This window comes from Mustela erminea, chromosome X (genome assembly GCF_009829155.1).
Source record: "Mustela erminea isolate mMusErm1 chromosome X, mMusErm1.Pri, whole genome shotgun sequence".
In the NCBI taxonomy this organism is placed as follows: domain Eukaryota; kingdom Metazoa; phylum Chordata; class Mammalia; order Carnivora; family Mustelidae; genus Mustela; species Mustela erminea.
The window spans coordinates 125,306,993-125,332,684 of NC_045635.1; the positions used below are offsets into that span (position 1 = coordinate 125,306,993).

General features: G+C 59.3%; 2 protein-coding genes and 1 long non-coding RNA gene across 12 annotated transcripts in view; 2 read left to right on the forward strand and 1 right to left on the reverse strand.

The window, feature by feature from the left end:
- The first annotated feature begins 46 nt into the window (after positions 1–46).
- On the forward strand, positions 47–11,794 carry LOC116583552 (heat shock transcription factor, X-linked member 3-like). Of its 3 annotated transcripts, none has more exons than XM_032331628.1 (3): positions 47–256; positions 2,083–2,844; positions 11,179–11,314. In XM_032331628.1, exons 1-3 carry the CDS (start codon positions 211–213, stop codon positions 11,244–11,246), a joined length of 876 nt encoding a protein of 291 aa, XP_032187519.1. In that variant the 5' UTR covers positions 47–210; the 3' UTR covers positions 11,247–11,314. The 3 variants fall into 3 exon arrangements, with proteins under 3 accessions (XP_032187519.1, XP_032187518.1, XP_032187517.1); XM_032331627.1 differs by lacking the exon at positions 47–256 and adding an exon at positions 1,419–1,684; XM_032331626.1 differs by lacking the exons at positions 47–256; positions 2,083–2,844 and adding an exon at positions 9,996–10,597 and having other exon boundaries at positions 11,179–11,794.
- A 651-nt stretch (positions 11,795–12,445) lies between these two features.
- Positions 12,446–18,139, reverse strand: EOLA2 (endothelium and lymphocyte associated ASCH domain 2). Of its 6 annotated transcripts, none has more exons than XM_032331640.1 (5): positions 18,045–18,139; positions 16,809–16,872; positions 14,513–14,655; positions 14,114–14,395; positions 12,446–13,254 (listed from the first exon to the last, which is right to left on the reverse strand). In XM_032331640.1, exons 4-5 carry the CDS (start codon positions 14,364–14,366, stop codon positions 13,031–13,033), a joined length of 477 nt encoding a protein of 158 aa, XP_032187531.1. In that variant the 5' UTR covers positions 14,367–14,395; positions 14,513–14,655; positions 16,809–16,872; positions 18,045–18,139; the 3' UTR covers positions 12,446–13,030. The 6 variants fall into 6 exon arrangements, with proteins under 6 accessions (XP_032187531.1, XP_032187530.1, XP_032187533.1 ...); XM_032331639.1 differs by lacking the exon at positions 18,045–18,139 and adding an exon at positions 17,844–17,994; XM_032331642.1 differs by lacking the exon at positions 18,045–18,139 and adding an exon at positions 17,656–17,837.
- Positions 18,140–18,177: 38 nt separating this feature from the next.
- The window catches only part of LOC116583560, a 212,273-nt gene continuing 204,758 nt past the window's right edge, over positions 18,178–25,692 (forward strand). For all 3 annotated transcript variants that reach the window (XR_004282779.1, XR_004282777.1, XR_004282778.1), the window contains exon 1: positions 18,178–20,139. This is a non-coding gene — a long non-coding RNA (uncharacterized LOC116583560). The remainder of the gene's footprint in view (positions 20,140–25,692) is intronic.

Below are 25,692 nucleotides of genomic sequence, written 5' to 3' on the forward strand. Positions count from 1 at the left end.
GGGATGTCAGGGACGTGAGGCCCTTGGTCTGTGGGAAACGTCAGGGCAGCGGAGGGAGGATCCCAGGAACACGCAGGCAGGAACGTGAGGACCCCGGAGGAGGACGGCCCTTACCCCCACCCCCATTTCAGGCAAGAAAGGACAGCACAGAGTCCAGCTCGGCCTTGCTGTCGGTCCTGGAAGGAACAGGGAGGGGTGGCGCTAAGCGGCATGCTCACGTGTCCCATGGGCAGGAAGGTGGGGAGTCCTCCGGGAGGTGAGGTCCTGGGCTGAGAGGCACAAGGACTCTAACTCAGGATGGGGCTGGGAGGAAGGGCAGGTCCCGGCAGGAGGAAAGAGTAACCTCCTCGGAGATTGAGGGAATCCCCACCGCGGGACAGGGCACCGGGCCCCCCTTTAGCCCCGGGCGGTGGCCTGTGGGTGGTATAGGTGCATTTTGGAACCAGCGGTTGCACGGAGGGGGTTCCCTGTGACAGCGAACCTCGTACACCCACAAAGAGTCCAGGAATTCAGCGCAGCTGCGACACTGTCCATCTGGAGACAGCTTCAGAGTCCACAGAGCAGGAGCTCAGGCCTACAAGAGTGTCCCACCCTTCAGGGGTCACTGGGCAAACCCCAGGTTGCTCTGGGCGCTTGGGACCAAGGGGCTCTAAGGCACAGGCTCCCGGAGCCGACCTCCACTTCCCCCCATGGGCTGGAGCAGCTCCAGGCGCTCAGGCACACAAGCCCCTCACTGGACCCCTGGCTGACCGTACAAGGCCGTAGCTCAGGAACACCAGACCCGAGAGCCGCGGAGGTCACAGGCGGTGGGCAGGGGTGCGCGCACAGTGTCCATCCCTCTGGGTGCGCCTCTCCCCCTGCATCTCCATGTCCCCATCTGAGATCTCTCTAGCCTGTTCCTCTGGGGTTTCATGGAGGCTCCCACACTCAGTCTCCAGCCCCCTTAGCCGTCCCCCACGGTCAGGGGTTCCGGGGGCCGAAAGCTGCCACCCTCTAGTCACCTGGTGGGTTCTCCTGGCAACCAGGCCCCCGCCTCGGTGCTGCCCAGAGTCAGCTGGTGGACCTAACAAAAGTCACCTTCCTCACTCCCAACACTTAGGAATTATGAGGGTTTGAGAGTAGAGAGCCAGGAAGTGCGGACAAAGAGTAAATCTTCGTCTGCTTGTATATCACCATGTCCAAGGTGCCTTTTCCGGCTCTCTGGGGCTCTCACGGAGGTGAGGACCATGCTCTGAGAGGACACCATCTGGTCCTCTGGGGAAGCCCAACTGGGTGTCAGGAGTCCCAGGTGAGGACCCTGAGGCAAGAGAGAGTGGACCCCGATTGCCAGAACAAGGAGGGAACCCCAGAGAACCCTGGGCTGCCCCTACTGTCAGCTCTGGGAACTCTGGGCATGGCTGGTCGGGCCGAGCCCCTTCTTACTCTCAGATCCCTGCTCTCAGGGAGTCACGGGCCTTGGTCTGATGGTCTGGACTCAGGTCAGCTGAGGCAGGATCCCGGGCCCTGGCAGGAGTCAAGGACCCAGCAGCCTCCCCTTCCCAGGGAGCTAGGAGGCCCCGGGTGGGTGCGGTCAGATGTGGACACGCTCACTTGCTTCTGTTTGGTCTCGGGGCTCTGTGGTCTTGTTCTGAGACTGGGGCTTCAGGCCAGCAGAGGGCTGGGCCCAGGCCCTGCCAGCGCAAAGGTAAGTCCCCTGAGGGAGCAGGGACCACCACCCTCTGGAAGTGGGGACCTCGCAGCATCAGACCCGCTCTCTTGTCTGCCCTGGGGGCCCTGAGCGCCCTGTGCTGTATTCTCAGTCTGCACCCTGAGGGGCCTCCCCCTTCCCCCCAACAGGGGACTCGGGAGCTGGGAGGTGAAGCCCTGGGTCTGACGAGCAGAGGGGAGAGAGAGAGAGAGAGAGGAAGGAGAGGAGACCGTGGACTTCCCTCCTTCCGTTTTGAAGGGGACGGGCTGCCCAGGAGGAGAGACCTGTGCGAGGCCCGAGAGGGCCAGTGCGGGGAAGACCCGGAGTCCCCTTTGTCAAGGCTGCTGAGGGCACTTTCCTCAGCTGAGGCCCTTCACACCCCCCCTCTCTCCCAGGCCCTTGGGTCGCTTCGCCCACTCCTGCCCACACCGGGGGCTGCTGCCAGACACAAGTCATCATGCCTGTGGGCGGGAGGAATGAGCTCCGGAAATTGGAGGAGGCTCCTCAGGACCCCAGAGAGGCCCAGCGCCTGGCGGATGCGCAGCTGTATGAGGCTTCGGGGTTCGAGGAGGCCCTGTCTCTCTCCTCCTCCCCCTCCTCCACCTCCTCCTCCCCCTCCTCCTCCTCCAGTTTCTCCTCCTTCTTCTCCTCTTGTTCCTCCCACTTATCCGTCTCTTCCTCCTCCTCTTCCTCCTCTTACTTTGTCCTGTTCCCTAATACCCCGGAGGAGGAGTCCGCTGCTGGAGGCTCCAGTCCTCCCCAGAGCCCTCAGAGGGCCTTCCCCGCCCCCAGTGCCATGGCGGCCTCTCCCTGGAGCCTGTCTGAAGATAGCTCCAGCTCCGCGATGGAGGAGGGGTCTGGCACTGGGGGGGAGCCAGGGGTGGCCGAGCCCGTGCTCCACGCTGCACTCCACGTGAGGGCGGTCAGCCTGGTGGGGTTCCTGCTCCAAAAGTTTCGCACCAAGCAGCCGACCAGCCAGGCGGAGATGCTGGCGATCGTCGGCGAGGATGAGCAGGACGCCTTCCCCGGGATCCTGGGCCAGGCGTCCGAGTGCATGCGGCTGGTGTTCGGCGTGGACGTGAAGGAAGTGGACCCCAGCGAGCACTCCTACGTCCTGGTCACCGTCCTGGGCCTCACCTGCGATGCGATGCTGAGCGGTGAGCAGGGCCTGCCCAAGACCGGCCTCCTGGTGGTGCTCCTGGGGGTGATCCTCCTGGAGGGCGACCGTGCCCCCGAGGAGGTGGTGTGGGAAGCGCTGGGGGTCATGGGGGTGTATGCCGGCGAGGAGCACATCATCTTTGGGGAGCCCCGGGAGCTCCTGACCAACGTCTGGGTGCAGGAAGGGTACCTGGAGTACCAGCAGGTGCCCGGCTGTGACCCTGCCCGCTACGAGTTCCTGTGGGGTCCCAGGGCCCACATGGAAACCAGCAGGATGCAGGTGCTGGAGTATTTGCTGCGGGTCTATCCCGGGCTGCCGGTTTCCTCCCTGGCCCCCTCTGAAGAGGCTATGAGCCATGAGGAAGAGGGAGCCTGAACCCCAGGAGCGGCTGTGGTGCAGTCCGGGCTCTGGCGGGGTCGGCAGTTTGTCCTGCAGGGTGCCGGGCACAAAGTGAGGCTGTTTCTTGGTTCTTCGCTGTTTCTGTGTGTGTGTGTGTGTGTGTGTGTGTGTGTGTGTGTGTGTGTGCGCGCGCGCGCGCGCTTGCGGGTGTAGAGAGATCCCTGGCATTCTAAGTGCAGGGTCAGAGAGGGTTGGGGGAAAATGCAGGGCAAAGAGCCTCCTTTGGGGGGTGCGGGGGGGCGGTTTCCTGCGATGCCTCCCAAGTTCAGAGCTTGGTGTCCCTGGCGAAGCTCTCCAGTAGGGTTCCTTGCTGTAGGAGGTTTCATCTGATTCAGCGACTGAGTGTGTGAGTGACATCCCCCCACAGCGTTTGTCCTTACCCAGTTCAAGAGTTATGAATTTGTCTGTTTTGTCATTTCCTGGAAACTGGCGGACCCGCTGTCTCCTTGTTTGGGTTCCTGTTCAAAATCACAACGCGTTTGGAGGGATGGAATGAAAAGTCGAAAGAAAGGAGGAGCGAATTGATGGGGCCAGGAAATAGAGAAATAAAAGGAAAGTTTGTTTGTTTTTGCTTCTGATGCCTTTCTGTCTATCATTGTGTAAATGCCAGAGGCACACATGCATGGGCTCCTGCCCTGGCTTGCTTCTTCCAGAATGGAGGAGAAATGTTCTCTCTGCACAGAAGGAGCCCTGCTGGCTGGCTCCTTGATTGCCAGACGTGCACTGAGCTCTGCTTTCTGGAAGGCCCTGTGGTTGAGCAGGGAGGACACTAGGAGAAGCAGGACACTTCGCAGCCACAGAAGTCTGTGTGGAGCAGCCCCAGTCCCAGCGGGAAGCTACGGAGGGCTGCCCCGAGAGCTGCAGAAGTGGTGGAGAAAGAAAGGCGGGGTGCAGCTCTCGCGGTGAGCACCGCAGTAGGAATGCCATGAGCCCAGGTGGCTGGGGCGTCTGGTCCCCAGGATTACTTGTGGTCCCAGGTGATCGCCAGTTAGCTGTGCTGTGACCGTGCTCCTGCATGGAGAAGGGGTGCCTTCGGTGTGGGGGCAAGTCTGGAATGGAGAATTGCTCTGAGAATACACACTGGATCCTGGAGAAGCCCGAGCACTCCCTTGTGACAGGAAGGAAGAGTGTTTGCTGCCTTCCACCTGCATCAGAAATTTTGAGCACAAGAAAGAGTTTTGTGGCCTTTCCGACGTTGGATCTGTGGAGAAATCGGAACCCTTGTACACTCTTACGGGACTGGAACCTGGTAACAGCTGCTGTGGGAAAGCATGGGGCAGGGCCACAAAAAAGCAGAAATGGAAATTTCTGTATGGGCCAGCAATCCCAATTCTGAGTGTGCAGTCAAGGACTTGAAAGCTGGGACTCAAAACTCCTTTGTGGGCCCATGGTCACAGTAGCGGCATTCAGAGTGTGTGGAACGTAGGTGTGATACCGTGATTCATGAGGAAGATACAGGATTGGTCATTCAATGACCACAGTACATGTCTCGTTTCTATTTGGTCTTGGTCCTGAGCCCTGACTCTGAGTTCCTCAAACCCTCCTAATTCCAAAGTGTGGGGAGTGAGGAAGGTGACTTTTGTTAGGTCCAGAGGTAACTCTGAGCAACACCTACGTGGGTGCCTGCTTGCCAGGAGAAGGGGCCAGGTGACTGGAGACTGAGTGAGGAGGGAGCGTCCATGAAACCCCAGAGGGACAGGCTCGAGAGATTTCAGGTGGGACATGAGACATGGGACACGAGACGTGGAGATGCAGGGGGACAGGCGCACCCAGAGGGATGGACACTGTGCGCGCCCCCCTGCCCACCACCTGTGGCCCCCGCTGCTCTCGGGTCGGGTGTTCCTGGGCTATGGCCTTGTACGGTCAGCCGGGGGTCCAGTGAGGGGCTTGTGTGCCTGAGCGCCTGGAGCTGCTCCAGCCCATGTGGGGAAGCGGAGGACGGCCTCCGGGAGCCTGTGCCTTAGAGCCCCTTGATCCCAAGCGCCCAGAGCAACCCGGGGCTTGGGACTGGTAGCAGTGGGGCTGGACCCCCTGGTGGGCCGGAGCCTTGACCCTGTGGGATGTGTCATGGTCTCCGGGTGGAGAATGGGAGGTGACTTGTGGTTGTGCTGCTGGAGGTTCCCCTCCCCCGCTTGCCTCCTCCCACGCCGCCACCCCCCCCACCCTGGCCCTGTCACACTGCTGTCTGGCTGCTCCCAGGCTCGGCGGTGGGTTTGAATTGCGCGCCCTGTGGCAGCTCGGGGCAGCACAGGAGCATCTCTCGGGAGGGGACAAGGCTTCCAGGAGCACTTCTGGAACCCCAGGATCACAGAGCCCTACCCCCGCCCCACATGTCCTGGGTGTGGGGCTTGTCTTTCTTCCAGATATGCAAATCGGTGTGTCATCCAGTGATCAAACTGCGTTGTTTCCCTCACCCCCTCTTCTCTCCCAGTCCTTTTTGTCTGGAGGCTCCTATGTGGCGGGCACGAAAGCATTTTCACAGACCAGCACCGTCATAGAAGGGAACCAGAAAGACTCGTCACTGTCGAGGGGTGGTGGGGATGACGTGCTGAATTTCCGAGGGCTTTGGCGATGGGTGTACATCGCTTCTCCCGTGAGGAGGAGAGGAAAGAGCAAAGCCTTCCCGGGAAGGCTGACCGAACACCCTCACGGCCTGGTGGGTACAGCTGGGGAAGCGGGAGGGACTCAGGCAAGCAGTGTTTGTCGCAGACTGCAACCAGCCCGGCTAGGCCTGCCGATGAGGCCAAGGCAGAGCGGGCTGTGTTGGATCAGGGCAGGGCGTGTGGAGGCCTCAGGGTCCCGGTGAGGCCGTGTGGCCTCCCGAGTTAGGAGGGCACTCACTGGTCTGTGTCCGGGATGCCGCGCCCACAGGCAGCAATGCCTCGGTTGCAGGAGAGAACGGGCCTCTATCCTGAACATCTGGGAGGGACCCTCACGGTCTGCGACCGCACCCAAGATACTTGGACAGATCTGGGCCTCGCAGAGGGCTGTCCCACATGTGCAAGGATCCCAGAGCTCAAGATCTGTCCCTGGCGCTTAGCTTGCTGTCCTCTCAGCACAGCTGACGCTGAGGCTGCACAGGGCCGCCCCCAGAGCACACGTTCAGGTTCGGCTTAGCGTACCAGCCAGCCCGCGAGGCTTTGTGAGTCCCGGGTCTGACAGAGTCAGTGGCTTTCCTGCGCCAAGTCAAGGCATGGCTCGAGCAGAGGCCTTTTTTGCTTCGCCATCCTTAGAGACCCCCCTAGCTGACAGCTAGAAACCCTGCACCTCATCTTGGATCCACAGCAGCCGCTAGGGTTGAGACCTGGGATCTCCCAGGAGCTCAGGAGCAAATTGCAGGGGCCTCCAGGGACTGGGGGCTGACCCAGGAAGAGGACAAGGCCAGGAGAGGCAGCAGCACACAGCAGGCTGTCCTGGGTGGCGTGGGCCCGGAGTCGTATTACGGGGGAGCCGTGAGACTGCCCAGGCCCTTACGGTCGGGGGGGCACGATGCACGGTGGAGTGCTACACGCTCGGCAAGTCCCCCCCACCGCCACCAAATACATCTGTGGAAATCCTGAGCACCAAAGATGATGGCTTTGGAGGTGGGGCCTGGGGGAGGTGTTTAGGTCCTGAAGGTGGAAGCCTCGTGGATGGGAATAGAACCTGGTTAAAGAGGCCCCAGAAGGTTCCCCAGCCCTTTCCACCATGATAGGATGCGGCGAGAAGGTGGGCGCTGCGAACCAGGAGGAGGGTGCTCACTCCTCCTTGCTGGCCCCTTGTTGGCACCTCGCGCTTCCAGCCTCCAGCGCCGGGAGAGCGAGCGATGTCCCGCATTCCTGGGCCACTCTGGCCATGGCGTTTTGCCGCCGTGGCCCGGTGGGTTAAGGGACAAAGGCCGGGGAACGGACTGCTTGGGCAGGGGGCTCAGCTCAGTAGCTCGGGGACTGGCTTGGGGTGTGAGAACCACAAAGCTCTATCTCCTGTCGTCTTAGCAGACGGGGTGAGGTTTGCCGGGATGTGGCCGACAGGCGGGCTCCAAAGGGCCAACCGCTCCTCTAAGCTACACTTGGAAGAGCTGCCAATGTGAAAGAAAATCGGAGCTGGGTGCTGGGGGCTGTTTGAGCCGACGGGGGCAGTCCGCTCTGGTGAAATCCACCGCCTAGGGGCCCGTGCACCAAAGGACCTGTTTGGCTCATTTCGGGAACACAGCCTGAACCCTGCTTTTCCAGTCTCTACAAGTCTCTGTCTCTCTGCAGGCTGCCTCTCCCTCCCACACGGGCCTCCCTGTCTAGAGGCTCCAGTAGGCAGGAAGCACCGGGAGATGGGTTTTGTTTCCAGGCATCAGAGTTCACAGCAGAGAGAGACCAGTGGAGTGACTTTAACACCACGAGTCCCAGTGGGAGAAGGTCCCTGAGGGAGAGGAGTCTGATACTGCAGAAAAGGAAGCCACTGGAAATTGGGAGAGTCCGGGCCCCCGTGTATGCAGCAAGGGACGTGGGTCCTTTTTTTTTTTTTTTTTAAAGATTTTATTTATTTATTTGACACAGAGAGAGATCACAAGTAGGCAGAGAGGCAGGCAGAGAGAGAGGGGTAAGCAGACTCCTTGCTGAGCAGAGAGCCCGATGCGGGGCTCGATCCTGGAACCCCGAGATCATGACCTGAGCCGAAGGCAGAGGCTTAACCCACTGAGCCACCCAGGCACCCCAATGTGTGGGTCCTTTAGAAAGGCATGTTTTACACCATGGCCCCGTGGATATGCTTCCCAGTGTCCCCTGAGCCTTGGACGAGGACAGAATTGTGACAGCACCAGACCAGACAGCTTCCTTTGCTGCTTGTCCCCACAGGGGACCGGTGGCTTTGTGGCTTCAGGGCAGGCAGAAGGGACCGGCTCCTCTTCCTCAGGTGAAAGCTGGGCTCGACTCCACCTTCCACGGCCTCGGCTGGGCCTTTCCCGACACCTTCCCGAGGGACTGTGGTCCAGAGTAAACGGCCCGGACACCAGGGAGTGAGGGGCACGGCCACTGTGAGGCAGGTGTCCTCCCCGAGGGCTCCTCCTGCCCTCTTAAAAGGCACAGCTTTTTTCCAGCTGCTGCTGGGGGAACACAGAACTTTTGGGAACCAGGTTCACATGGTGGTCACTGCTGTCTTCCAGGACCTCCTTGTCTGGATGGGGAGACAGGAGCTCCTCGACTGGGACTGTGTGGGAGCTGGCCTGGCCATGGGAGCCCCAGGAGAGGGGCCCTAAGGGGGCCCAGGCCCCGGAGGAAGGCCTTCTGGAGGCCGCCGCCCGGGAGAAGGAACAAGGAGGGGGCAGCACGGCACCAGAGTGAAGACTAAGAACAGAGCTGTCCCGGGGGCTAGAGAACACAAATGCCCCGAGCTACCGTCCCATCCTCTCGTCTGTGGTGAAGAGGACTTTCCATTTAGGTTTTGTCCCAACCCACACCCAGACTCTCCTCTATTTTCAGATAGTGTGTATTGGCTTCCTCTGGTCACGCCTAGCTAAACAAGTCGAAATGTTCCTTGGGAGGGAGTCTGTATAGAGCAGGTCCTTTGACAAGCAACCCCAGCGCCAACACCATCACTCGGTGGCTCGGTCGTCCGGGTAACGACGAGGTAGGAGAGGAACGCCGGGGTCGGGTGGGGGCGGGCTCGGGGCAAGGGGAGCAGGCCTGGCATGGGAGTGGGCCCGTGAAATGCTTTGTTTCAACTGAACAGAATGCACGCTGAACCCCAAAGTCAAGTCATCCAAAGGGGAAGTGCCAAAGGAGATCTAGCTGGGAAGCGGGAGGCCAGCAATCCGGGAGAGCTGGAGCCACAGCACTCTGCTGAGGAAAAGCGATCGGGCGTTCGAGGCGGCCTCCAGGGAGGCTGCGTCCACCTGTCTGTGCTAGGAGCTTTGCCACGGGCGAACACAAGTGTCCCCAACGTGGGAGAGTTTCTACAGGGAACAAATGGGAACAAGGGACAATCCCATCATGATCTGGAGAGGGACAAGGTCTGGGGACAAGCAGAGCTCGACAAGAGACCCTCAAGCAGGGTGGAGGCAGTGGCCGTTCCCAGACGGCACTGGTGCTGTGGGGAACAGTGTGTCTAAGGCGCTGCGGGTGACGCCGAGCTTGAGGGACAAGAGGGACGCGCTCGCCCTGCCGAGCTCAGCCCTACTCTGGCAACACTGGATCCAGGGGCGAGAAAAAAGGACTCTTTGCTCAGGCCCATCTGAGCAGGACCAACTAACCAACAGAAGCAGGTGGAAGAGACCAAAGCAGGAATTGCGGGGGGGGGGGGGGAACAGGCAGAAGAGGGGGGGCTACCAACTGAGACCAGGCCAGCTAGACCGCTAGGGACTGCCGTCTTCTGAGAGATACAGTCCCCCAAGGGCCCATCTGACTGGGACGGATTTGGTGGTAGTCAAGCCAGGACTAACCAGGGCCTGGCCCTTGAGCTAAGCCGAGAGGCCAACAACAGGTCTCCCCCGTCCTCGGGGAGTGGGAGTGGACCTGGAATCGTGGCTTCTCTACCCACCCAGCGCCTGGCCCCGGGAAACAGTGTGCCTGGCTGTAGCCAGGAGCCTTTCTGGAGAACTCAAACCATGCTTCTGTATACTCGTAGAAAAGAGGGAAGCCGGGGGCCTGTACCCGTCCCCCCCACACACACACACTTGGCCAGGGTTCCCTCTCCAGACCAGCTCGGAGCCACCTTTGTGACATCACATGACAGATAAAGAGGGCGATGACCCGGGCACCCGGTTGCCCCACGACGCAATTCTAGAATTTCGTGAAACAGTATATATTGGGCATCCTGTCTTGGCTGGAGGCATTTCTGACTCAAGAGTCTAGCAAGACGGCCTCAGGGTGAAAATGCTCTTGATCTAGACTAGCTCCATGGCTAGTCAGAGTAACGACGACGTATACCAAGTCATGCTGGCTCCTCCCGGTGATGGGGAGTCGGCAGGAGAGGTCCCGTCCAGTTCCTCCCTGCACCTCAATTTGGATTCCCGGAATTTGGAGAGGCGCGAGGGTCCAGCCGTGAGCCGAGATCCAGGCCCCCAAGACAACCCACCGCCACCGGCCCCAAACCGCGGCGCCTACAACGTGGGAGAAAACATTTTCGGGCTCTCCTTCCCAAGAAGGCTCTGGAGGATCGTGGAGGACACCACCTTCACGTCCGTGTGCTGGAACGACGACGGCGACACTGTGGTCATCGACGAAGACCTTTTCCAGAGGGAGATTCTCCACCGCAGGGGCCCAGAGAGAATCTTTGAAACTGACAGCTTGAAGGGGTTCATCCGCCTAATGAACCTGTACGGGTTCAGCAAAATACGCCCAAACAACCCTTCGGTTCATGCCCCAGGGAACAGGAGAACGATGGTAAAGTAGAAAGTTCTTGCGTTTCCCATGTTTTCTGTCCTGACACTTTCCTAGTAGACCCAGATGAACAATCTAATGAAAGGGTTTCATTTCTTATTAATATTTCAATTAATGTATTTCTCTATGCCTAAACAGAGGCCAGGGAACGTCACAGGTATGTGAACACCTTAACCTATGCATTCTGGGTCGTTCGTGAGCTCAGGGTCTAGGGCATAGTGAAGCTCACAGGCAGCTTCTTTTCTCCCTAGTAGAACTGGACCATTAAGACTGCCCTGGGAGGGGGGAGGGCAGGGAGTAGCTGTGGTGGTGGTGGGGCGGGTAGATGGGGCACGAGTGGGGGTGGCAGTGGCGGCAGCGATGGTGGTGGTGGTGGGGACAGTGGTGGTGGTGGGGGTAGAAGGGGCGAGAGTGGTGGTGGCAGTGGTGGGGGCGGTGGTGGCGGCGACGGAGGCGGTGGTCGGGGTGGGGGCAGTGATGGCAGTAGGGACAGCCGTGGCCGTGGTGGTGGTGGCGACGGCGGGGGCAGCAGGGGACACGGCTCTTTCCTTCCAGAATGTCTAAAATGATGAATCTCATTTCAGCTCTACCGCAACTCCAGCTTTCAGCGAGACAGGCCAGGGCTGCTGGAGAATATTCAGAGAAAAAGTGACCTGAGAACTGTCACCGGGTGGCCAGGGAGCGGCGCAACACCGTCAAAGAAAAAGAAGCCCGTGGTACCTACAAGACGGTCCCCACGAATCCATCACAAGGAATCCACCAAGGAGGACAAGGCAGCCCCCAAAGAAGGCCCAAATGTTCCGGGACCCAGTGGCACCGGGTCCTTTACCTTCTCTGGTATCTGGTCCCTGAGCAGTGCGGCGGGGTATGACACGGAGAATCCTGCCTCCGGGGAGCAGGGCGGCCCGTGTGGGGAGGGCACCTCCAGGAATGACACAGTTGCGCCCCCCGCTACCACCGGAAGGGAGGGCGCGGGGGAGCTGCCCACCGCCCCCGCACCCTACCCAGATTACGGGTCAGTGATGTCGCTGTACAACACCTGCTATTCCATCCTGCTGGCTGCCCTTTCCGTCATGTCCCCAGACGAGGTCCCCAGTGAGAACGAGAACGAGGAGGAGGAGGGCTCCTCAGATTACAGGTGTGCCCTCTGTGAACATTTCAAGGACAATCCAGGTCCCTAAGCTCATAGGCCACTGGTGACAAGTAAAAATCACTACTGTATAACCGTGAATCTGTTTTTGGCTTTAATAAAGAAAAGCAAAACTCGGCAGGAGTAAATAAACAATCAAACGGCAACGGCGAGTCTGTGTTCTTTTCAAATTGTGATACTACACACGCCTCATCGGATCACCCTGGGGAGGCTAGGAGGCCTGGCCCGGGACAGGTTTTGGTGCCGGTGGGTCCCCTTTTCTCTGAAGCAGCAGCACTATCACACACACAGCCCAGGAGCTGGCCACGAGTGTTGAGGAAGGCCCAGGAAGATCTGGCCCAGAGCCTTGCAGGCCGGTCCGGAGAAGACAGCAGGCCTCACCCCTGACCTTGGTGGTGTCCCCTTACAGCATTCATGTAGTTTGAAACAGGAGGGCCTTTCCTCATGGGTCCCCTCGTGATGCCGGCAAGTTTCTGATCAGCAGCCGAGTGCAAGTGCCAGAGGCCTTCCAAAGAGGCCCACCTCAGAGCAGGGACAAGGGATGCCGTTAGGCTAGCTCAGAAGAGACAGACCTTTCCAGTCAATGGCCGGAGGGGGGCAAGGGTGGCCTGGCATCCCCAGAGAGAACACCTACTAGAAACTCTGAAGGGAACACAGAAAAAGCAACAACAAAAGGTTCGCCACAAAAGAACCACCACCCCTCAATCACTTTCCCATCAGGGCTGTATTTAGGGTCCTCTTGCACACGACGTAGCCGTGCCATGTGTGGAACACGCATACTTCCTGGGCCAAGGGTCGCTTTTACAACAGAGCAACAGTCATCTGAGAGGACAGGCGGGTGCTCTGTTTCTCAGTCCGATGTCCTCGTCACCGTGAAGGGGCCGACGTGGCTGACCACTCCCGGGCCTGCCTTCCACAACAGTCCCTGGATGCTGTTCAAGCCCTCGCTGACTTTTGACCAGAAACGAGAAGGCCACTAACTAGTTCTCTTAAAACCGATTTCTTTGTACAATCCAAATTAGTTGAGGTGCAAAGGCCTTTATGGCAGCTTGCCCTTTCTCCTGAAGGTCAGGGTCCTTGAGGCTGTCGAGGAGCCCAGAGGGGCAGCTCCCAAGGAAAGTCCGGCCGAGCTGTCCCCACACGGGAGTGCGGAAATCGGGGTCCACGAACAGCACGCAGCCATAGCGGCCTCCGCAGCGGGGCCAAGCCAGACCACGCTGCTGTCGCCGACGGACGCTCAGCTCCCGGGGCAGGACGCAGCGCTCCTCCCTAAGCCTGCCCGCTCCTCAGGCCTCCCGCCCCGAGGGGATCAGGTGCTCTGGGATGTCTACCTGGAAGATGTCCTTTCCGCCTTTCCTGGGGATGGGCTCCAGCAACCACCTGGGGTTCGAAAGCACAGTGAGGTACTTCTGCTTCAGGCTGCTCAGGACAGCTTGCTTTTCCAGTTCCACGACCTCCTCCGGAGCTAAGTCTTCTGGGCACAGCAAAGTTTCCCCAACGTCAATAAGCCCTATGCGCAAAGAGAAGCACACGGTGGTTTTTCCTCCCGAAACCGAGGCCCACCTGTTGCAGAACACAGCTATCGATCGCTCCAAGCACCAGAGACTAAGGTAAGGGAGTCTCACCGAGGGGACACGGGATATGCTGGGCCCCTCTGACGGAGCATTTGCAACACGGCCAAACTCTGTTCAGGGAATTCTGGGTGAGGCCGAGGGAGGGAGAGAAAGGAAGTGGCGGGCCTTGTCCTCAATGACCACACCCAACTATTGGGCAGGTCCCTGCCCAACTTGCTTAGGGCAGCAGGCAGAGATCAGAAGGGCTCCCGACGCCAGGAGGAAGAGTCCGTCAGGTCCCCAAGCACTTCGGCAGGTGGCAGGTGCAGCCATGGGACCCGACCCCTCCAGGGAACTTATCCAGGATGCAGGGACCATGGGGGTGGGGCATCGCCCGCAAAGCCAGGCAACAGCTTGAGTCTGGAGGCTACCCCAAACCGCCTCCCAGGGTCTCTGCCACGTGTACGTGCGAGCACACACAGACACACGGGCTCGAGCACAAATACAGGGGTGTACACATATACGCCCGCAGGCAAATGCCACGTGGAGTCTGGGAACCTGTCCCTGCCTCCAAGATCAAGAACGGAACCGAGGCCCAGAGTGGATGCAGGCTTCCCCCGAGGTGGTGGGTCCCCAGCGACCCCCAGCCCCCGAGCCCAGGGTCCCTGGCTGCCCCTCTGAAGGGTGTGTTGCTTAAAGAAACCACGGCCTGGGCACCCAGCAGTTCTAAAGAAAACAAGCCACCCAACCCGGAGCCAGACGCTGGGGGGCAGCCCTCGGAGATGTCCCAGCAGCCTCTGGACTCCGGTCACTTGCCTGCTATCACACCGCGGCCATACTTCTCCCCTTCCCGAAGCAAGGCCTGAATCTGAGCGGGGCTCATGCCAAGCCTCTCGGCCAGCAGCTTCCTCCAAGCGCCGTCTTCCCAGTCCCTGTGGGCAATGTGGATGGCGATGGTGCAGTTCCGGTGGCCGCTCAGCAGAGGCCGCCAACGCGTCTCCAAGGTCTTGACCCCATTTAAGACAAAACCCGCATAAGGCTGCCGGAAGGAGAGGCAGCCGAACTTCATCTCCCTACAGCTCCGGGGCCTCACCTGGCCTGCGGAAACACGGAACCACGCACGTCAACGAGCATCACGCCCGGCGCTCCCCGCTCATGACACGCGGCCAAGACCTCTCCCCAGCGTCCCACGGGCCACCCTGAGACCCCACCCACCTGGTGGGGGAGCAGAGAGCCTTGGCTCCTTCCTTCTACCCCTACACGGTCAGCTGACGGGCCCAAAGGAAGGGGCCGGTGCTCACGACGACCTGTCCATCAGACGGAGTCCCTGGCGAGCTCGCGCAGGAGGGCGGAGACGGCTAGACACAGGCAGGGCCAGGACAGCATGGGGTCAGTGCCACAACAGAGGCCACTGAGCCCCAGGAGAGCACACATGGGGAGGCCCCTGGGTTTGCCACACCTGTGTAGCCCTCAGCACAAGGACAAAGACTCCCCCCAACCCGCCCCCTCCCCCAGCCCACACAGGCCTCCGCCTCCTGAGGCCTTCTCCGAATCTCCACAAGGCAGAGGTCCCCAGGACGCTAGTCTACACTCGCAGCCTCTGCCCCTTCGCCGTGTGCCACCCCCCACGTTCCAGGAACACACGGGCCACCCCAGGCACCAGTGACCCGCCTCGTGCCTGTTCTGTCCTCATCTAAGTCGTGGCCCGACAGCCCGGTGCCCTTAACCACCCCTCCCTCCCTTCTTCTCAGACTGGCACGCTGCAGGCTCGCCTGCTCCGTCCCCCTCCACACGGGCCACTCCCGCTTCGTCTCCACCTTCCAGAGCCAGCAGCCTCAGGGCCCCAACCACCGCCACCCTCAAATCCACTTCCGTCCCCCCTCTGCAAGGGGTTTCACCATCAATGCGTCGTTCCAGTCCCCGACCCAGCAGCTGCCCGGGCTCCCCTTCCTGCCCCGGGCCCTCACATCACCCGGGCGCCGCTCCCCCGACCTCCTCAGAGCCTGACCCCTCTCCATCATCGCCACGGCCACCATCCTAGTCCAAGCCTCCCCAGGTCCCGCTGCCCTCTCGGGCGGTCTCCCGATCATCCTCGGACTCGCCGCGGGCGCGCAGCACGCTAGCGTCTGCACCGTGGACAGAGCGGTTCTGGTACAGGAGTGATCCATCCTGTCACTCCCCTGACAGAACCTCCGAGGGGCCGCCTGTCCCATGCAGGACAGATCCACACTTGTCACCAGGGCCTCAAGGCCCCACGTGATCTTCACCCCCACCCCCTGCTATCTGCTCCCTTCTCCCCTCTACTCACCACCCTGCAGCCACAAAGGCCTTCCTTCCATCCGGGGCGCAGGCCCAGAGCATCCCTCCCTCAGAGCCTTTATCCGACCTTATCGGTTGCATCACGTCCCCGCCCAATTCGCAGGTCCGAAGCCTCAATCCCCAGTCCCTCAGAACGTAACCTTCCGTATAAAGAAAAGGTCTTTACAGACCCTTTGAGTTCAAATGAGTTCAGCTCGGCAGACCCTCACCCAGGATGACTGGTGTCCTTGTAAAGGGGTGAAGTTCAGGGACAGGCATGTGAAGAGGCAGGCAGCGATCCACCAGCTAGGGGAGGCCACAGATGGCCAGGAAACCAACAGAAGCTGCGGGGGAGGGACGGAACACGTGCTCCCCCGGCTCTCGGAAGAGGTGAATATAGCTGACGCCTAGAGCTCAGACTTCCAGCTCCCAGAAACGGGAGACCATTCCTTTCTGCTCTTTAAGCCACCCAGTCTGTGGGAGTCTGCTCCCACCACCGTGGCAAACTAATTCAGAGGTAGGAGTAAGCTCCGTCCCGGACATCTCCGCAGGGCGCACAGTGCCTTCTCCAGCCGGGGCACGTCCAGCACGTTCCTCCATGCCTGGACATCGTCATCTGTCCTCTTTTGCACTGCCTGTGTGGCCTCCCGTTGTTGCCTGTCCCTCCATCTGCTGACTCTTCCCTTACTGATGGAGACTCCCAGGCTGCTGCGTACTTTCCGCCGCTACAGAGGACGTCACAACAGACACTCGCGGGCAGAGGACCTGTTTAGAAGGCGGCCAGGGTCGCGGCATGCGCACCTGGGATGCTGATGTACAGGCCGGCAGATCACCTTCCCCAAAGGCTCCCCTGTGTAGGCCCCGCCAACCACGGGCAAGGGTTCCACGTCCTCCCTCGTCCACTGCCGGCCCTGAGCATCGTTACCCCGTTCCAGTCCGGCCAACCCGACGGGTGACAGAGGGTCGCCCTGTTCACTGGGTCCGGATTATTCACGAGGGAGGCTGGATGTCCCCCTGTGGCCTGGCCCTTTCTCTCTCTTCTACGAGGGTCGATAACCGGACTGCGGGTTTGCCTCGTGTCTGCCATTCAGTTTCTTGGCCAACCCTTTTGTCATCGGGGCCACAAAACCACAAGGAGGACGGAACGGTGTGGACGGAGCCCCTCGAGGGATGGAACTGTAAGGGTGCCCTCCTGCCCCACCCCGCAGAGTACCTGCTTTGTGGTCTGAGCAGGAAACGCTGTTCCACTCGTCTGGGCTTCGTCACCTGCACAAGGACTGGGGTGGGTGGCGGGGAGAAGACAAAGTCATTAGGTAGAAAAGGACAACGTTGGCGGTTGTGCCAGAACAGGTTTTCTGCTCAGCAGGGTTGGGGGACCCCTGGGACTCAGGAGGGCCCCCGGCATGGGAAACACCTCCCTCAAGGTTTGGTTCTGCTCATCGCGTTGACGCCCCAGCCAGCAGCAGCAGAGAAGATCCTCTCCTGGAAGCGGATCGTGTCCTTCCAGCCTAGCAGACCCCTTATGCGACAGGAGACAGATGACCCCCCCCACCTCCCACTGTCTCAGGGGAAAGATCTGGGGACCCCACAATCCCGTTCCCCTCAATAAAATCCTGAGTCGGCCCCTGCGGGAGGAGTGCCACAGGCAACCAGCTTAACACCGCACAGCTGCACAGCCGGGGGACCTCAGGTAGGTCAGAGCCCAGGGCCCAGGGGACGCAGGGAGGGACACCGTGAGGGAGGGCACGCTCCTGCTTCTACGCGCACAGGCCCGTCGCTGGTCCGGGCACTAAGAAGGATGGCGGGCGTTGTGACAGTGGCGGGAGGAGGGGACAGGGAAGGGTGGCCTGGGCAGCTCTGTGCATGCTCCCAGACCCGCCCGCCCCGGCCCGGGAGACCCCAGCCCAGAGGTACCGTCCCGCGGAGGGCCGAGCAGGCCTCAGCGGCACCGGCTTCCCGGCTCCCTTGCCGGCGGGCGGGTCCGGGCACGGAGGCGCGGGCACCCTCGGCTGACCCGGCTGCGGCCACTGGGCGGGATCGGCCGCTTCCGAGGGACCCACCGACGCCACCAGCGCCAGGACCACCGGCTCCCACGCGCCGGCGAGACGACGCTGGCCGCGGAGGGAAGACAGAGTGCTCCGCCCGCATCGTGGCTCTCGGGCCATCGCCGCGGCCCCCCTGAGGCCATCGGAGCGGCCCGGCCCCGGGGAACGCTGACAGGCTCGCTCAGGCGCCGGCGGCCCCTCACCTGACAGGCTCGCTCAGGTGCCGGCGCCCCTTCTCTGCGGCGTGTGCGCAGGCTCGAACCCACGTACGCACACGGAGGGGCCGAACAGGCCCGTGCGCAAGCGCGGAGGCCCGCGGCCAAGCCGTTACGTACACACGCAGTCACGTGCGCACGCACAGAGCCGCGCCAGCCCCGGCCGCTAGGAGACGTGTTTGGACTCACCGCGCCGCGACTCGCGGGGCACGCTCCCGCTCGGTGGGGAGGTAGGCACCGACGGCTGGAGCGGAACCGGAAGTGAGAAAAGAAATGGGGGCGCGGCGAGAAGGGGCGGGGTGGGCGCTCTGGGGACGGGCCCGCGGGGCGGGGCTACGGGAGGCGGGGCTGGGGGAGGGTTTCGGGCGGGCGGCCTGTGGGAAGGAGTTGGGGGAGGAGCTGTGAGGCAGGTTTCGGGGAGTAGCTGGGGCGTCCCTGCAAGAGGTGTGGGCTCCGGCTGTGAGAAAGAGCTGGGGGGGAGCTAGAACTGAGCTGGGGGGTGATTTGGCGGACGAGGAGCCGTGCGAAGAGCAGGGTGGGCCTGAGGAGGGGTAGCCAGCGGAGGTGCAGGGGGGATCTGGGGAGCGCTGGGGAAGCGGAGCGTGGGGAGGCGGCACAGGAGAAGCTGGGGGACCACCGGGGATGGAGACCTGGGGAGTAGCGGGGCGGAGCTGAGTGGAGGAGCTGGAGAGGGGCGGGTGGAGCTGAGGAAAGTGGGAAGGCTGAGCTGGGGTGCAGCGGGATTACGTTGGGGAGGTGGAATTGGACCTGGAGCCTTGGGAGGAGTTGGGGGGCCACTGTGGGTGAGGACCTGCGGAGTTGTAGGGCAGGGAGGGGGACCCCGGAAAGGCGAAAGGGGGGAGGAGTGGGGCGTGGCTGGTGGACCGCGCGGAGGAAGAGCTGCGGTCGGGCGGGGCGGAGCTGGGAAGGGGCAGGGAGGGACTGGCGGACAGGTTTGTGAAGGAGCGGCCAAAGGGGTGTGGGGATGGGCGAATCCTGCGAGGAGGAGCTGTGGAAGGGTCAGGCGGGGTTCCGGCGGAGCAGAGCGATGTCGGAGAAAGCTGGGAGGGGGAGTTGGGGACGAGCGGGGCAGGGCTGGTGGGTAGCTTCGAGGAGCAGGGTGGGGCTGGGGAGGGGTAGCGCCAGTTGCGGGATCGCTGGGAGGAGGAGCTGGGGCAGGGCTAGGGTGGAGTGTGGCGGGCCTGGGGACCCCTGACCGCAGGTACTGGGGGAGGAGCTAGGCGAGCTGGGGAGGAGCTGGGTGGACTGGTGGTATAGCTGGGAGGAGAAGCTGCAGGGGAGCGAGGGGGGGTTGAGGAGATGCTGGGTGGACAGGTGGTAGGCGGAGCTGGGGTGGGGCTGGGCGGGACTGGTGGGGCGTTTGGGAGGCGTGGCCGGGGCAGAGTAGGTCAGGACTGGTGCGGTGGTTGGGAGGCGTAGCCGGGGCGGTGCTGGGGCAGGACTGGTGGAGCTGTTGGGAGGCGTGGCCGGGACGGAGCTGGGCGGGACTGGTGGGGTCGTTGGGGGCCGAGCGGGGTCTGAGCAGATCGGGACTGGTGGGCTGGTTAGGAGGTGGGGCCGGGGCGGGACGGAGCGGGGCGAGACTGGTGGAGCGGTTCAGAGGCGTGGCTGGGGCGGAGCAGATCAGGACTGGTTGGGTGGCTGGGAGGCGTGGCCGGGGTGGAGCGGGTCAGGACTGGTGGGTGTGACTGGTGGGCGTGGCCAGGGCGGAGGCGGGGGGGGGCTGATGGGGTGGTTGGGAAGAGAAGGGGGCGGTGCTGGGTCAGGACTGGAGGAGCGGTTGGGAGGCGGAGCCGGGGCGGAGCTGGGCGGGACTGGTTTGGTGGTTGGTGGGCGTAGCCGTGGCGTGCTGGGGAAGGACTGGCGGAGCGGTTGGGAGGCGGAGCCGGGGTGGTGCTACCCGGGGTGGTGCTAGCCGGGGCGGAGCCGGCAGAAGTGGGGAGGGGAACCCAGGGAAGGGCTCGGGGGCGGGGCAAGGGCGTCTCAGTGGCAGCAGCCGGGCAGTTCCCTTCTGCCTCAGGGGACTTAGGCGTCTGGGTGGCACCGCATGGGTAGGCAACAAAGTGGCAGCCCCAGGTTCCTCAGCGACCTCAGGTGACCCTCAGAATGGACCCCGAAGAACACGGAGGCGGGAGAGGACGGCGCCTGTAGGTTGAGTCCTGCACCTGGACTCTGAAGGCCCTGGGCGGGCTCTCCTTCCAAGCCACCCTGGGGTGGTCAGCGGGGTCCTGAGGGACGGTCTTTAGATGAACGTTTTTTGCAGGTGAGAAGAGAAATGCTTCCTCTGTTTCCTGCTGCCCGTCAGACCTGACGTGTGCCAGACAAAGCCAACTTCTGTTTCCTATCCTTTACCTCTCAGTCGGGCTGGACATACTTCAGAGTCAGTGAGCTTTGCTCCTGGGGTCCCCTTACCCTCACCCTGCTTCCGCATTTGCTTGGTGACCAAGTTCCTGTCCCTGCCTCCCACATGTCTGATCAGGATAAATTCTCCTCTTCCTGCCCCCACTGCTACCTCCTGAGTTCAGGCTTGTGGTCTGGGGCTGGTGGCTTTTACCTGTGCCTCCCCACTGGCCTGGATGCCTCTTGTTTTTCCTTCTTTTTTGGGGTTACTTTTCCAAAATATTCAGTCACCCTTGGTTCATTTGGGTGGCCTGCAAGTGAGCCTCTCCTGCACATCTTTTACAAAGAGCAGGAATTTCTTTTTCCTCAGCTACCCTCTCCCTCTCAGTTCCCCACCCCTACTCATGGAACAAAATCAGCAGTGAGAAGTAGATAGACTGCAGATAGAATCCTTAAGAAAACAAAGTTTCTGGAAGAATGTCTTGTACCTCTGGTTTTTCCTGAGTTCTTGCGTAGCTGGGGACATTGCCCACAGGATCCAGGCAGATTTCTAACCCCTTTCTGGCCCCTGTGTGACCCCACCCTGCCCATTAATTTAACAGTGCTTCTTAAAACACAGCTTTTCCCAGGAGTTGCCTAGTTCCTAATGCTTAGTGTTCAAGTGCCTGAACACCTCTGGCCTCATTTGCCCATGTGCTGAATGAGGATAATAAACAGTCCTCAAGGGGTTGCTATGAGGACTGAATGGGCCCAGCTTAACCATCATGCTAATCTCCATGAAGCCGTACTCATAACATGGCCTTGTTCAAGTCAGCCCTCCTGTCTCCTTGGGCATAGGTGCCCCTCCTGTGTCATTGCCTGGACTCTTCCCCGTTCCCAGCACTCAGAGCCTCTGCCTTCCACACTGTTCTCTCATGGCAAATACCCTCCCTCACTTCCTGTGGCCTCATGAAGCCTCCCCTAACTGTCTGAGCCTGCTTTCAGGGCCTGCTCCTCCTTACTGACAGCTTTCCAGAACCTTGCCAGAACCTTTCCAGAACCTTGCCTGTACTGCTTTTGGGCAAGTTTACCTTAGGCCATTTCTGTTCTGTGTGTGTGTGTGTGTGTTGGTGTGTGTGTGCCCAGTCACTACAGCTAGACTGGGATTGCTCTGCAAACAAGGACCCTGTCCACTTCACCTTTTACTATCCCCAGAGCCTGCCTCTGCTGGTGGAGACACTCCTTAGGTGCTGACTGATGATGGCGATAAACAGTCCAGTTCAAGTCATCCAGGATTCATCAACTCTCCACCATGATGAGCTACTGTACCATGCTGGGCTTGGTGGATGAGTGACATAGGCCCTGCCTTGGACTCAGTACATGCTAGTTGGATAAGAAAGGCAAGTATGTCAGTAACTCTCATTTGAGGCGGGACCAGACATCATCCACAGAGAGAACTATCTGTGAAGTGCTGTGAGGCCTCAGGGGAGGCCAGTATGCTCCTCATTGGGAGATCAGGACGTTTTCAGAGGCAGCCTGGGTCTGAGCTGTGTATTGAAGAATAGACAAGGTTTTGAAGGTGGTGATAAAGGAGTCCAGTCCTGAGAAGTCCACTTCGGACTTGAAAGACAGGAGATCAGAGGCAATAAAGAATAGCACAGGCAAAGAAGTGGGTGAAAGTGCTTCTGTCCTCTTACTTCCTTTAGTCCTTGAATCAACCTGGAGAGCTCAGTGTTGTTAGATCCTCTTGACAGATGAGGAAGCCAAGAGCTCAGAGACCAAGGGACTTGGCTGAGATCTCACTTGGCTGAGGGTCGGGGAGAGTTGGGATTTAAACTCAGGATAGGCCCACCTAGAGTCACTGTGGCCGCCAGACAGGTTGGGAACCCAGGAATGCACTCTGAGCCTCATGCCAAGGCTGTCACCCTGTGCTATGAGTTATGCTTCTAAAGGTAGGGCTGGCCCCAGGCCTTGAGTGTGTTCTCATTACCCATCTGCGAGGTGAGGGGCTTGCCTCTGACTGCTTCAGCTCCTTTCAGCTACAATGTGATTCAGGGGCTTTGAATTGTGTTGCTTGCCTGTGAGCTGGTCTGCTCCTTTCAGACTGCAGGAGGGACTATGTCACTTGAATAAAAAGAGTATGTATTTCACAGGATATGCTTTATGATGGCTGTCAAAGAATCAGTTCTGTTTACTCAACTGAGGCTCGTGCTCTCTGGACTATAAGGAGAAGCTGAATCAAAAGGGAGATGAAGAGCCTGTTGTGTTACACAGCTGCCTGAAGGCAGCATCCTGAAATTCTCATTCCCAGTGCTCCAGTTGAGAGGTGTCACATCGGGCATATATGTTTATTTTTACACTCAACTGTTTTGCTGATGGATTCTCCAGAATGATCCAGGGTACCGTAGTTTCTGTCACAACTCTGTTGCTTGCTTCTAGGGATCTGTGTGGTCCAGGGCCATGTGACTTTAAAAACTATACACCCTTATACTTTAACATCAGCCCTTTCCATATACATCATCCTACTGGGATAGAGCAGCACTGGTGTGGAGATGAGGGAGTGCTGATGTCATCTGTAGCCACAGCAGATCTTCTGTATCAGACATTTTGATGCTTGTTTCTGTCCTCTTCCCCTTCCCTCTCCCATCCTAGTAAAACTACTCATTGGGACACATCCTGTTTGTACAATGACTGTTACTCATCTCGAATTAATCCCAAAGTAGTACCATCAATTTCCCTTGAAATACCAACAAGACTACTACTTTAAACTGTTCATACATGAGGGGGAGAGGAGTTGGGGTGAGGTGGCGGGTTCTGAGCGCTCACTCCCCATGCCGAGACGTCCTTTGTTGCGGCTCCTGGGCTGCTGTCCCTGCTGGGGTCCAGCTGAGCTGGCCTTCTTGTCACGGTCTGCAGGTCACAGCTTGCTTGCCTGTGGGTCCCCGTGTTCCGTTCTGGCCTAGGCAAAGGGCCCTCTCCAGGCCCTTTGCCTTGTCCCCATACCACACTGGATTCTCCCTGGGCTCCTGGGATGACATTGTTTTCACTTTAGAGATGAGGCACCTGAGATTTGGAGAGAGGAAGTGATTTGCTGCAGGTCATATAGTAAGTGACCGAGAGGGGACTCGAGCCATCCCGCCTCCAGCTGTGGTGACTGGCTCCCAGGACCCACAGAGGTTTGGAGGTAGCATATGCTGCCTGGAAGGCCCTTTGGAGCCTGAGCAACATTTGATGATGTGAGTGGTACGGTTTGGGAATTCAGTCTCAACCCATCAGGAGGTTGTCTCTCTCAGCTGTCTCTTGGGTTCTTGGACTGCTCGATTCGGTTCTGGCCCTGCCCAGCACAGCTGCTCTTGGCCTTGGTTGAGGAAGCCCCACTCCTCCAAACCAGCTCTTCCACTCCCCTCCGTGTCTACCCCGGCTCACACTGCAGTGCACGCATCAGCCACGGCAGAAGCACGCTCTGCAGTCGGCGTATTTGTGTTGGGTTCCAGCTCGGGCTGTCTTCCCATTGCCAGCTCTTGCGCTTGTCCCTCATTCCCAGGCACTTGGACATACTGGTTGCCAGCAGTTCATCCCGATTTCCTTAGCCTTGCTTCTCTCACACATCCTGCTCCCTTCTTCCCCATGATCTGGGGCCTGAGCCTTTTCTGTGTTTGATTTCTCTTCTGTAACTCTCTGCACCTACACACACAGGCCCAGTGAAGCTAATGAAGTTTAAGACTCAGCTTCAGGGTCGCTCTCTTGCCCAGGCCTGGAAGAGGCCCTGGCATTATGGGTTATGCTGGTCCTATGGCTTAAAAAGTCCAGGAGAAATGTTGTAGCTGGAGTTGCTCAGAGGTACCGCTCCTTGCATTCAGTTGTCTCCCTTCCTCTTGCTCTGGTGGTGGCGGTGCAGTGGCTATGGGCATACTGGGAGTCGGGCCCAGGAGATGCTAAATTGGGATATACTTGGTTTGGATTGAGAGAGTCCTGTCTCAGGGGCTCACAACCAGTTCCATACGTGTCTGAGTTACTGCTAGCTGCCCTGTGTTGAAATAGCTTCCAGGAATACTGCTGCTTTCTGTACCATTGCTCCCAGCCCTGGGACAAGTGTGAGGTGGAGGAGGACATTGTGATGTTGCGCCTCGTAGCACACAGCGCTGGAAGTGCTGGCAGCAGAGGAGAACCAGGGTCCACGAGGTACAGATCCAGAAGCCAGTCTGTGGGAAAACCTTCCAGTTGTAAATCAGATGCGGAAAATCGGCAAACACAAGTTCTGTCCTGCCAGGAATATTCTCAGTGTGTAGCACATGCAATCAGAAGCACGGCATGTGTTCATATTAACATGCGGAGGGGGGTATGTGAAGTGGCATTTTCCAGAATTCTTGTGACTGTGGGGCACACGCTTGCATCAGAGCTACCAATGCTGAGTAGCACGCCAAAAAGAGTTAATGTAGCTGGCTTGAGACTGCTGTGTTTTCAAAAGGTCCGCTTGCAAGACTGGCCCTTGGCTGGCCTCTGGGGACTTGGCTCACAGAGGGCATCCAGGCAACAGTAGACTCGTAAGAGGGTTCATGGTGTGCAGACTGTTTTTACAAACAATGTGGTTTATGCTGAACACCTGCTTCTCTTCTGGGAACCTGAAATTTTGGTGCACATTAGGCAGAGCGTTCCTACGTGACCAGGCCTGAATAAATTTCTTGGGCACCGAGTGTGGGCTTCCCTGGGCAGAAACATCACACTCATGTCACCGCACGTTCATTGCTGAAAGAAGGCTGTGCTCTTTGTGGCCCCTTATGGAAGGGAGAGAGGATAAGGGGTCTGCACAGGGGTTCCTCCAGGCTCTCCCCGCGTCTTTTCCTCTTACGATCTGCCTGTGTGTCCTTACTACCTTGCTATAATTCTTTTTTTTTAAAGATTTTTTTTTTAATTTATTTATCAGAGAGAGAGAGCGAGCACAGGCAGACAGAGGCAGAGGGAGAAGCAGGCTCCCTGCCGAGCAAGGAGCCCGATGCGGGACTCGATCCCAGGATGCTGGGATCATGACCTGAGCTGAAGGCAGCTGCTTAACCAACTGAGCCACCCAGGTGTCCCGCTATAATTCTTTTTAGGTGTGAGTACAACTATGTGCTAAGTCCCGTGAGTCTCCCACTACATAAACTAGGAAAGTAGGAATAATAGTTTGCAGAAGTATGTGAGGCAATTATTTAATAAAAGTACACTTTTGTTATGTCATTTTTCCCCTGAATTTTGAGATGCGTCTAATGTTTGTTGACATTTTCCAGCTTGTATTCTATTGCATTTCTTCCCTCATTTGAAATAACTCACTTTTGTTATCAACTTTGTATTGATATTTTTGTATTCTTATCCTTGGCGAGGGCCCCAAATATTAGAAGCTTCAGATTCCACCAAACCTGGATCTGCCTCTGTTGTCGATCCAAGACTTGTGACCTCTTGTTGACTTTGTTACTGTCACCTCATATTTCACAGGTGGGAAAATTAAAACTGAAAGGGG

Coding starts and splice junctions, on each gene's coding strand:
- LOC116583552 (XM_032331626.1), top strand. CDS start 10,112: ATGGCTAGTCAGAGTAACGACGACGTATACCAAGTCATGCTGGCTCCT. Junction 10,598..11,178: donor CAGGGAACAGGAGAACGATG/GTAAAGTAGAAA, acceptor ATCTCATTTCAG/CTCTACCGCAACTCCAGCTT.
- EOLA2 (XM_032331643.1), bottom strand. CDS start 14,366: ATGAAGTTCGGCTGCCTCTCCTTCCGGCAGCCTTATGCGGGTTTTGTC. Junction 13,255..14,113: donor TGGCCGCGGTGTGATAGCAG/GCAAGTGACCGG, acceptor CTTTGCGCATAG/GGCTTATTGACGTTGGGGAA.